This window comes from Gorilla gorilla, chromosome 10 (genome assembly GCF_029281585.2).
Source record: "Gorilla gorilla gorilla isolate KB3781 chromosome 10, NHGRI_mGorGor1-v2.1_pri, whole genome shotgun sequence".
Taxonomy (NCBI): Eukaryota; Metazoa; Chordata; class Mammalia; order Primates; family Hominidae; genus Gorilla; species Gorilla gorilla.
Genome location: NC_073234.2, coordinates 23706041 through 23717094, shown reverse-complemented (window position 1 = coordinate 23717094; position 11054 = coordinate 23706041). Strand labels below are relative to the sequence as shown.

General features: G+C 41.4%; 1 protein-coding gene across 1 annotated transcript; it reads left to right on the top strand.

The window, feature by feature from the left end:
- The first annotated feature begins 2180 nt into the window (after window positions 1–2180).
- Window positions 2181–10632, top strand: C3AR1 (complement C3a receptor 1). Its single transcript, XM_004052641.5, has 2 exons — window positions 2181–2336; window positions 8742–10632. Exon 2 carries the CDS (start codon window positions 8752–8754, stop codon window positions 10198–10200), a length of 1449 nt encoding a protein of 482 aa, XP_004052689.1. The 5' UTR covers window positions 2181–2336; window positions 8742–8751; the 3' UTR covers window positions 10201–10632.
- The last annotated feature ends 422 nt before the right edge of the window (window positions 10633–11054 follow it).

Here is an 11054-nt window from a genome sequence, read left to right as displayed (position 1 = left end):
CCCATCTCTACTAAAAATACAAAAAATTAGCCAGGTGTGGTTGTGGGCACCTGTAATCCCAGCTACTTGGGAGGCTGAGGCAGGAGAATCAATTGAAGCCAGGAGGCAGAAGTTGCAGTGAGCCGAGATCGCACCACTGCACTCCAACCTGGGTGACAAGAGCAAAACTCTGTCTCAGGAAAAAAAAAAAAAGTGTAATTTGGGCCAAGATGTCCTGATATAAAAAGATAAGTGGAAAAAATAGAACAAAACAATATGCGTAGTAGAATATGCATATTTATGAGAGAGACTACATCTGGAAAATGGAAAGAGGATAGCTAGGTGTTTAGGAAATTTTGGTTTTTACTTTAATCTTCTCATATTTAATTTTTACCATGGGGAATTAATTGCTTTTATAAAATATATTTTAATTAGATATATATGTACATATATGGTAATCCTACATTTTATATGCTTTCTGGATACCTATATTATTCAATATTTCCAAATATTGGAGGAAAGAAAACCCAAAATAATCAATAGGATTATATGTACTAACATGGAAGTATGTTTTGATATATTGTTAAGTAAAAAAGCAAGACATAAAATCGCACATAAATTACCATCCCATTTATGTTCAAAACTACCTTTTAGAAAAATGTGTGTTAGGCCGGGCGGGGTGGCTCACACCGGTAATCACAGCACTTTGGGAGGCTGAGGCAGGTGGATCACCTGAGCTCAGGAGTTCAAGACCAGCCTGCCCAACATGGCAAAACCCCATCTCTACCGAAAAAATATAAAAATTAGCCGGTTGTGGTGGCACATGCCTGTAGTCCCAGCTACTAAGGAGGACGAGGTGGGAGAACTGCTTGAACCTAGGAGGCAGAGGTTGCAGTGAGCCAAGATGGTGCCACTGACTCCAGCCTGGGCGACAGACTGAGGCCCTGTCTCAAACAAACAAAATGTGTGCTATATTCAGAAAAAAAAAAATCAGGAAGAATGAACACTAACCTATTAAAAATAGTTACTTTGGGCAGCGGAATTGAAAAGAAAATCTTTCATTTTTTTTACCCATTATACTTCTGTATTATTTCAATGTATTTCTTCTAGAACAAAGTATGTTCTATTTTTGTAATTGGATGATGACAATGGAAATAAACTAATAAATACTACTCAACTCTTGGCATTTTTCTTTTGATCTTTCTGCCTCAAAAATATTCCGTGGTGACTTGACTGCAAACAAGTGGAGGAGCAGATATTATGGTTTGGACAAGTTGATTAATATAGACTAAAGCCTATATCACAGACAACAGTGTTCAAATACATTTGACCCAAATAAACTTTATTTTATATGCATATATCTAAAAGAGTATATGCATATATCTAAAAGAATAATATAAGAATTATTTACAGCATAGTATTCATTAAGCAGGAATTACCTTCAGTCTTCTGTACTCCTTCCTGATGAAACAGCACCTAGACTCCAGTCTGTTCTCCAGTGACCACTAAGCTCTCCCACCTACCTGCCCTCTCCCACCTACCTGCCCTCTCCCACCTACCTGCCTTTGACTAGGCTGCACTTATAGCCTAAGCAGCTTTTCACCTTTTTCTGTCTCTAGAATTCCTACAGGTACTTAATTAAGTACTTGCCCACATCTTATTTCTATCTTAAGACTCTCCTAGATTGCCCTGGGTTATATATACCCCTGGCTAGAGTGTTCTATTATTTTACTTCTATTGTTACTTCTATTATTATAGCCTAGGTTGTATTACAGCTTTGTGTGTATATGTATGGGTACATATTCCCACTCGATTGTGAATCTCTGGAGATTAGAATATAGCTTAATTCATCCTGATTTTGGCATGGCACCGTTTTTCACATATATCAAGCATTTCAGATATGTTATTTGAGATTAATTAAATGAGTTTATTCAGGTCATTCCTCCCCAACCACTCCCCACTCCAACCCTCACATCTCATAGAGTCTTTTTTTTTTTCATTTCTAAACAAAACCTATGAAGTTGAACCCTATGTACAGAGGTACCCTCTCTCTAACCATTCTCTGTGTGCTGCAGAAAATGTCTCAGGATTATAAACTCCTACTTCTGTTTTCCTGCTTTGCCTTTCTAAGCCATTTAGAAATGACTCACTTTGAAACTCTTCCTGTGAGGTCAGATAGTGGTCTAGAGCATAAGACTTAACTTATTGCCGGAAACAGAGAGAGAACAGAAGAAGAGAAAGCTCAGCAAATTTTCTTGCCATACTTCATGACTTCTCTGTGGCTAAGCGTGGGGACCAGACAGGACTCGTGGAGATATCCAGGTGCTGAAGCCTTCAGCTACTGTCTCAGTTTTTTGGTAAGAAAACCTAGATGCACCTGATGACTTGTGCTTAGCCTGTTTTGCTCATTATAGGTAATGAGTTTGAGTGTCACTATCTTCTATTTCCCCTATTCCTTCTCTGACTTTGAGTTCTTTTGTCTTATCTCTATGTCTAACTTCCTTTTTCTAAATATTTTTCTAATATTCCACATTCCATTTGTCTTTGCTTTTAATATTTTCATAGTGGAATTAATAGTGAATTTTTACGTCATTTCTTTCCTTTCTTTGAATTGGCTATGTATTTCACCCTGAACTTTGATTCCAGCTGTCCCCATTAATTTGTTTTTCAAATCATTGACTGCACTTTTTTTCCCTTTCCATTTCCTCTTTCTTTTTTTTATTCTTTTGTCCATTCCTTATTGCTACTGACTCTGTTATCCTATTACTACAATTTGATTCTGGGGTCCACTTTTCTTTCTCTATCACAGTGGAATTTTAGTTTCAGGATATTAATTACCTTTAAATTACTGCTGGTCAACTTAGTAATAATTTTTTTAATCCTCTACTAATCTTAAACACATAAAGGTATGGTACTTTTTAGCCAAATTAACCTGAAGAAATGTAAAAAGTAATCTTGCTCTGCAGGACTTTTTTTTTTTTTGAGACAGAGTCTCACTCTGTTGCCCAGGCTGGAGTACAGTAGCATGATCTCAGCTCACTGCAACCTCCGCCTCCCAGGTTCAAGCGATTCTCCTGCCTCAGCCTCCTGAGTAGGTGGGATTACAGGCACGTGCTACCACACCCAGTTAAATTTTTTTGTATTTTTAGTAGAGACAGGGTTCCACCACGTTGGCCAGGTTCGTCTCAAACTCCTGACCTCAGGTGATCTACCTGCCTCTGCCTCCCGAAGTGCTGGGATTACAGGCGTGAGCCACCACACCCAGCCTTGTGCTAAAGGACTTTTAATCCCTGACTCATACATACTTTCATTTCAAAACAGATAATAACAATATTTAACATATAGCTCATGACAGATAACTCTATTTTTATTGAAATTTTGCTGTTTGCAGTCCCTGCTACTTCAGTTCATGCAGTTCTCGGCAGCTTCCCCTTTATTAGCAATACCATATATCTTTTTTTATGTGATTTTTTTTCTTTGGTAGTAAAAACAGCATTTGCCTAACAGTCCTCGGACCTGAAATCCAAGAACCTCCCTAGTAATGATTATATGCTTGTAATCTAATTTGCTGAGTTTCACTGTCAAACTTGAGAAATAAAAGCAGAGAAAACGTAGGCTGGGCACAGTGGCTCATGTCTGTAACCCCAGCACACTGTGAGGCCAACATGGGAGGATTGCTTGAGTCCAGGAGTTTGAGAGCAGCTTGGGCAACATAGCAAGACCCTATCTCTACAAACAAACAAACAAACAACAACAACAACAAAATGAGGAGAGGAGAGATGATTACCAAGTTTTCTTTCAGTCCTAGCATCCCATGACTCTATTCTTCTCTCAATATTTTAGGGGGGTACCGTGATAGTATTTAAATATCTGAGTAGACAAGGCCATGGAAAGGGGAATGAGAATAATTTCTTCTTCCTTTTTTTTTTTTTTTTTTTTTTTGAGATGGAGTTTTGCTTTTGTTGCCCAGGCTGGAGTGTAGTGGCACAACCTCGGCTCACCACAACCTCTGCCTCCCAGGTTCAAGCGATTCTCCTGCCTCAGCCTCCTGAGTAGCTGGGATTACAGGCATGTGCCACCATGCCCGGCTAGTTTTGTATTTTTAGTAGAGACAGAGTTTCTCCATGTTGGATAGGCTGGTCTCAAACTCCTGACCTCAGGCGATCTGCCTGCCTTGGCTTCCCAAAGTGCTGGGATAACAGGTGTGAGCCACTGTGCCCAGCCCATGTCTTCTTTTTTATTATTTTGTTGACTTGCTATTTTAACTTCTGCTAATCATATGAGGCCCTATGGCAATATTTGGCTGACTCAGCAGAACTACTTTCAAGTCACAAAAATATTTTGAGCCTCTATAAAATGTAAAATGTTATTTTATCCAGTAAAAATTAGGAATTTCACAAAAAGAAAGTTAAAAGGGACAGCATGGGAATTAAGGAAGAGGCCTGGGTAAGGATTACGTGGATACAAATTAGAATTTTAGATGTAATTGCAAAAGAAAAAAAAAGTCAACCCCCAAAATGGGCATCCATCTATTCAAGTAATTTTTTTTTCTTTTTTTTTCTTTTGAGACAGAGTCTCTTTGTCATGCAGGCTGGAGTGCAGTGGTGCAACCTCAGCTCACTGCAACCTCCACCTCTCCAGTTCAAGCGATTCTCGTGCCTCAGCCTCCCAAGTAGCTGGGATTACAAGTGTGAGCTACCACACCCAGCTAATTTTTGTATTTTTGGTAGAGATGGGATTTTGCCATGTTAGCCAGGCTGGTCTTGAACTCCTAGCCCCAAGCGATCTTCTCCCCTCGGCCCCCCAAAGTGCTGGGATTACAGGCATGAGCCACTGCACCCAGCCTTTCCACATAATCTTTAACCTTGGTGTCTCATAAGGCATTGTGCTAAATTATGTGAAATGAGCATTTATGAATAAGACTCCTTTTTACCATCATAAAGTTTAAATCCAGAATAATAGATTAGACAGCCATTATAATTATTGTACAAGATAAAATGTGTCATTGCCTATAGAATATGAAAAAAGGTTCAAACATGCACACACACACACAAATTAAGAAGCTGAAGACTTGGTGAAGGGCATAATTCCAGATACAAGTAAACAGCATTAGCCATGGAATGGAAAATGGCATTAAGTTGGAATAGTGAATTGCTCAGGAAAGCTATAAAGCAGGGTACATTTACGAGCATGTTCAGAATTAGGGGAAGGTAATATCACAGAGGCCAAGAGAAGAGAGTGTTAAGAAGTCAGTGTATCTAATGACACATATTGTGGAAGGTGACTGAGAAACAAACGTTTGGATTTGGTTTTTAGAAGTAATTTTAGCAGAATTATGGAAGCAGAAGATACATTACAAAGAATTAAGAAGTTGGTGGCCGGCCGGGCCCAGTGGCTCACATCTGTAATCCCGGCACTTTGGGAGGCCAAGGCGGGAGGATCACCAGGTCAGGAAATCAAGATCATCCTGGCTAACATGGTGAAACCCCGTCTCTACAAAAAATACAAAAATTAGCCGGGCGTGGTGGTACACGCCTGTAATCCCAGCTCCTCGGGAGGCTGAGGCAGAAGAATTGCTTAAACCCGGGAGGCGGAGGCTGTAGTGAGCCGAGATTGCACCATTGCACTCCAGCCTGGGAGACAGAGCGAGACTCCATCACAAAAAAAAAAAAAAAAAAAAAAAAAGAGCCGGGCGCGGTGGCTCACGCCTGTAATCCCAACACTTTGGGAGGCCGAGGCGGGCGGATTGCCTGAGGTCGGGAGATCAAGATCATCCTGGCCAACATGGAGAAACCCCGTTCTCTACTAAAAATACAAAAAAAAATCAGCCGGGCATGGTGGCGCATGCCTGTAATCCCAGCTACCGAGAGGCTGAGGCAGGAGAATCACCTGAACCCGGGAGGAGGAGGTTGCAGTGAGCCAAGATCGCGCCACTGCACTCCAGCGTGGGCAACAAGAGTGAAACTCCGTCTCAAAAAAAAAAAAAAAAAAAAGAAGTTAGTGTTCAGAACAGTAGGCGTAGGCCCCAAAACAAACCAGTATCCTTGAAAAAGAGAAATTATGCTAAATTAAGAGACTTAAGAAGAAAGTGCGATCTGAAATAGATATTGTTGTGGACAAGCCAGCTATAAAAGATGTCTTAGGGACAGTTGAAAAATAATCATATAAAAGGGGGGGCATGGTGGTTCGTGCCTGTAATCTCAGCACTTCGGAAGGCCGAGGAAGAATCACTAGAGCCCAGGAGTTGGAGACCAGCCTGAGCAACATATCAAGACCCCATCTTTACAAACAGAAACAAAACAGATAAAGGTCGGGTATTCCTTATGGTACATATTGTATAATGTGGAGACTGCTAACTGAAAAAAGAAAAAATTTTATTAAAAATATGTATTTACACCCATGTTCATAGATGCATAATTCACAATAGTGAAAAGGTGAAAGCAATCCAAATGTCCTCTGTGGAATGACTGGATAAACAAAATGAGGTATAGACCTACAATGGAATATTATTCAGCCTTAAAAAGAAAGAAAATTCTTTTTTTTTTTTTTTTTTTTGAGACGGAGTCTTGCTTTGTCGCCCAGGCTGAAGTGCAGTGGCGCGATCTCGGCTCACTGCAAGCTCCACCTCCCGGGTTCACGCCATTCTCCTGCCTCAGCCTCCCGAGTAGCTGGGACTACAGGCGCCCACTACCACGCCCGGCTAATTTTTTGTATTTTTAGTAGAAACGGGGTTTCACCGTGTTAGCCAGGATGGTCTCGATCTCCTGACCTCGTGATCCGCCCGCCTCGGCCTCCCAAAGTGCTGGGATTACAGGCGTGAGCCACCGCGCCCGGCCAAAAAGAAAGAAAATTCTGACCCATGCCACAACACGGAGGAAGCTTGAAGACATTATGCTAAGTGAAATACACCAGACACAAAAAGACAAATACTGTATGATTCCACTTAGATCAGATATCTAAAGTAGTCGAATTCACAGAAATTGAAAGTAGAATGGTGGTTGCCAGGGGCTGAGAAAAGGAGAAAATGGGGAATTCTTTCATGAGCACATTTTCAGTTTTGTAAGATGAAAAAGTTCTGAAAATTGGTTGTACAACGTGAATATGGTAAACACTACTGAACTGTGTACTTAAAAATGGTGAAGATGGTAAACGTTATGATACATGTATTTGGCAATTAAAATTTTTTTGTTAGGGCCAGGTGCGGTGGCTCGCACCTGTAATCCCAGCACTTTGGGAGGGAGAGGAGGGAGGATCACTTGAGCCTAGCAGTTCAAGAGTAGCCTGGCCAACATGGCAAAACCTGTCTCTGCTAAAAATACAAAAATTAGTTGGTACGTTGGTGGGCAACTGCAGTCCCAGCTACTCAGGAGGCTGAGGCACGATAATTGCTTGAACCTGGGAGGCAGAGGCTGCAGTGAGCCGAGATTGTATCACTGCACTCCAGCCTGAATGACGGAGGGAGATTCTGTCTCAAAAATAATAATAATAATAATAATAATAATAATAAATAAATAAATAAAGCACTGTCCCTCGTATTAGAAGGCTTCTAGCCATCACAGCCCCTGCTGACTAAAGATACACATGTGTATACGTAAATGCACACACGCACATAAAAAAAGGTCAAGAGGATATAAATTCAGGTGCTAAAATAATAATCACTGACTAGTGAGTATATTTTTATTTTCTTTTTTGTTTGTCTATATTTTCCAATTTTCTTCATGCATATTTTTTGCTTTTGTAATAATAAAGCTCTTTTCCCAAGTTACGGTCATAAAACACAAATAAATAAGAAAGAAATTATAGGTAGTGAGGAAGTCAATGCAGAGGGCCAACAACTCTTGGAAAATTTGAAAGCAAAAGGAGATGGAGTTGTATCTAAAAGACATCGCTGAGTCTAGAGTACCTCTTTCTGTGGCGGCGAGTCCTCTGAAAATCTGGTGGGGAGAGTGGATGAAGCTTCTGCCCTCAGAGAAATGAGAATATGTAAAGTTGAAGTTTTGCATATCATTTTAGGTGGTGATGGAACTTCCTAAAACCCTTTCATGACCTCAGGTTGGAGATCTCCAATCCAGATATTTTTGTGTGTTTACTTATTTAGCTTATTTGTTTATTTTTAAACACACTGGGTGAAGAAAGGAGCCAGTGGAAAAACCAAGATTGAAAGTACAAGAAAGAGGAGAAATTTACACTAATATGGACTTCCAGATGAGGCTGTAATTTTGATACACACATAAATCAATAAAGTAGATTTTAAATTGTCTATCATAGGATGGGCATGGTGGCTCATGCCTATAATCCCAGCACTTTGGGAGGCCAAGGCAGGCAGATCACCTGAGGTCAGGAGTTCAAGACCAGCCTGGCCAACATGGCAAAACCCCGTCTCTACTAAAAATACAAAAATTAGCCAGGCGTGGTGGTGCACGCCTGTAATCCCAGCTACTCTGGAGGCTGAAGCAGGAGAATCACTTGAACCCGGGAGGCAGAGCTTACAGTGAGCTGAAATCAATCCACTGCACTCCAGCCTGGGCGACAGAGGAAGACTCTGTCTGAAAAATAATTAATAAATTAATAAATACAATTGTCTATCAGAGAATGCTTTTATGTGGTCCCGTGTGAGGTGAAGGAAGGCAAACTAAAACAGCGTGAGGACCTTCTGGTTTCATGATCCCACATCTTTATGTGGGAAGATTAGAATCCTAAGAATATGTATGCATTTTCAAAAAGATACTGTTCGTTTTAACATTTTTTTCATCTTTTTGCAGAAGTTTAGCAATGGCGTCTTTCTCTGCTGAGACCAATTCAACTGACCTACTCTCACAGCCATGGAATGAGCCCCCAGTAATTCTCTCCATGGTCATTCTCAGCCTTACTTTTTTACTGGGATTGCCAGGCAATGGGCTGGTGCTGTGGGTGGCTGGCCTGAAGATGCAGCGGACAGTGAACACAATTTGGTTCCTCCACCTCACCTTGGCGGACCTCCTCTGCTGCCTCTCCTTGCCCTTCTCGCTGGCTCACTTGGCTCTCCAGGGACAGTGGCCCTACGGCAGGTTCCTATGCAAGCTCATCCCCTCCATCATTGTCCTCAACATGTTTGCCAGTGTCTTCCTGCTTACTGCCATTAGCCTGGATCGCTGTCTTGTGGTATTCAAGCCAATCTGGTGTCAGAATCATCGCAATGTAGGGACGGCCTGCTCTATCTGTGGATGTATCTGGGTGGTGGCTTTTGTGATGTGCATTCCCGTGTTCGTGTACCGGGAAATCTTCACTACAGACAACCATAATAGATGTGGCTACAAATTTGGTCTCTCCAGCTCATTAGATTATCCAGACTTTTATGGAGATCCACTAGAAAACACGTCTCTTGAAAACATTGTTCAGCCGCCTGGAGAAATGAATGATAGGTTAGATCCTTCCTCTTTCCAAACAAATGATCATCCTTGGACAGTCCCCACTGTCTTCCAACCTCAAACATTTCAAAGACCTTCTGCAGATTCACTCCCTAGGGATTCTGCTAGGTTAACAAGTCAAAATCTGTATTCTAATGTATTTAAACCTGCTGATGTGGTCTCACCTAAAATCCCCAGTGGGTTTCCTATTGAAGATCACGAAACTAGCCCACTGGATAACTCTGATGCTTTTCTCTCTACTCATTTAAAGCTGTTCCCAAGCGCTTCTAGCAATTCCTTCTACGAGTCTGAGCTACCACAAGGTTTCCAGGATTATTACAATTTAGGCCAATTCACAGATGACAATCAAGTGCCAACGCCCCTCGTGGCAATAACGATCACTAGGCTAGTGGTGGGTTTCCTGCTGCCCTCTGTTATCATGATAGCCTGCTACAGCTTCATTGTCTTCCGAATGCAAAGGGGCCGCTTCGCCAAGTCTCAGAGCAAAACCTTTCGAGTGGCCGTGGTGGTGGTGGCTGTCTTTCTTGTCTGCTGGACTCCATACCACATTTTTGGAGTCCTGTCATTGCTTACTGACCCAGAAACTCCCTTGGGGAAAACTCTGATGTCCTGGGATCATGTATGCATTGCTCTAGCATCTGCCAATAGTTGCTTTAATCCCTTCCTTTATGCCCTCTTGGGGAAAGATTTTAGGAAGAAAGCAAGGCAGTCCATTCAGGGAATTCTGGAGGCAGCCTTCAGTGAGGAGCTCACACATTCTACCCACTGTCCCTCAAACAATGTCTTTTCAGAAAGAAATAGTACAACTGTGTGAAAATGTGGAGCAGCCAACAAGCAGGGGCTCTTAGGCAATCACATAGTGAAAGTTTATAAGAGGATGAAGCGATATGGTGAGCAGCGGACTTCAAAAACTGTCAAAGAATCAATCCAGTGGTTCTCAAAGGGTACACAGACTATTGGCATCAGCATCACCTAGAAACTTGTTAGAAATGCAAATTCTCAAGCCGCATCCCAGACTTGCTGAATTGGAATCTCTGGGGGTTGGGACCCAGCAAGGGCACTTAACAAACCCTCATTTCTGATTAATGCTAAATGTAAGAATCATTGTAAAAATTAGTTCTATTTCTATCCCAAACTAAGCTATGTGAAATAAGAGAAACTACTTTGTTTTTAAATGGTTGATGTTAAATATTTGTCGATATTTCCATCATTAAATTTTTCCTTAGCATTGTCTAAGTCTTCCAGATTCCGTTTAAAACCATTTCTTGTTCTCCTACGTGAGTGAAAGATGATCATATATCCTACTGCTTTGTTGTCGTGTGGTGTTGATGGTTTTAAATGAAAAGAGAGTGCAAAAAGAAAATGCCTGTGAAGACAAGAAGCCATGAGACTGAGTCTGGAGCACAGTGTTATGTAATGATGCCTGTCCCTGGGAACACCCCTGGGTACAGGACATAGAAATTTCCACTGTTACATAGAGTTTCCACTATTACAACTAAATAAGCATCTATTGCGTGAAAACTGACTCATGAAATGTTATGAAAGCTGTGGTTTGGGGAGTTCTGTTTCTTCTAACTGCCTACGGGTTGGGCACCTATTTTCCACTCCTCTTCTTAAGCTCCTTAGTTTCCTTATTACTCCCCAGCCTCCAAATCTTCCACATCAGAC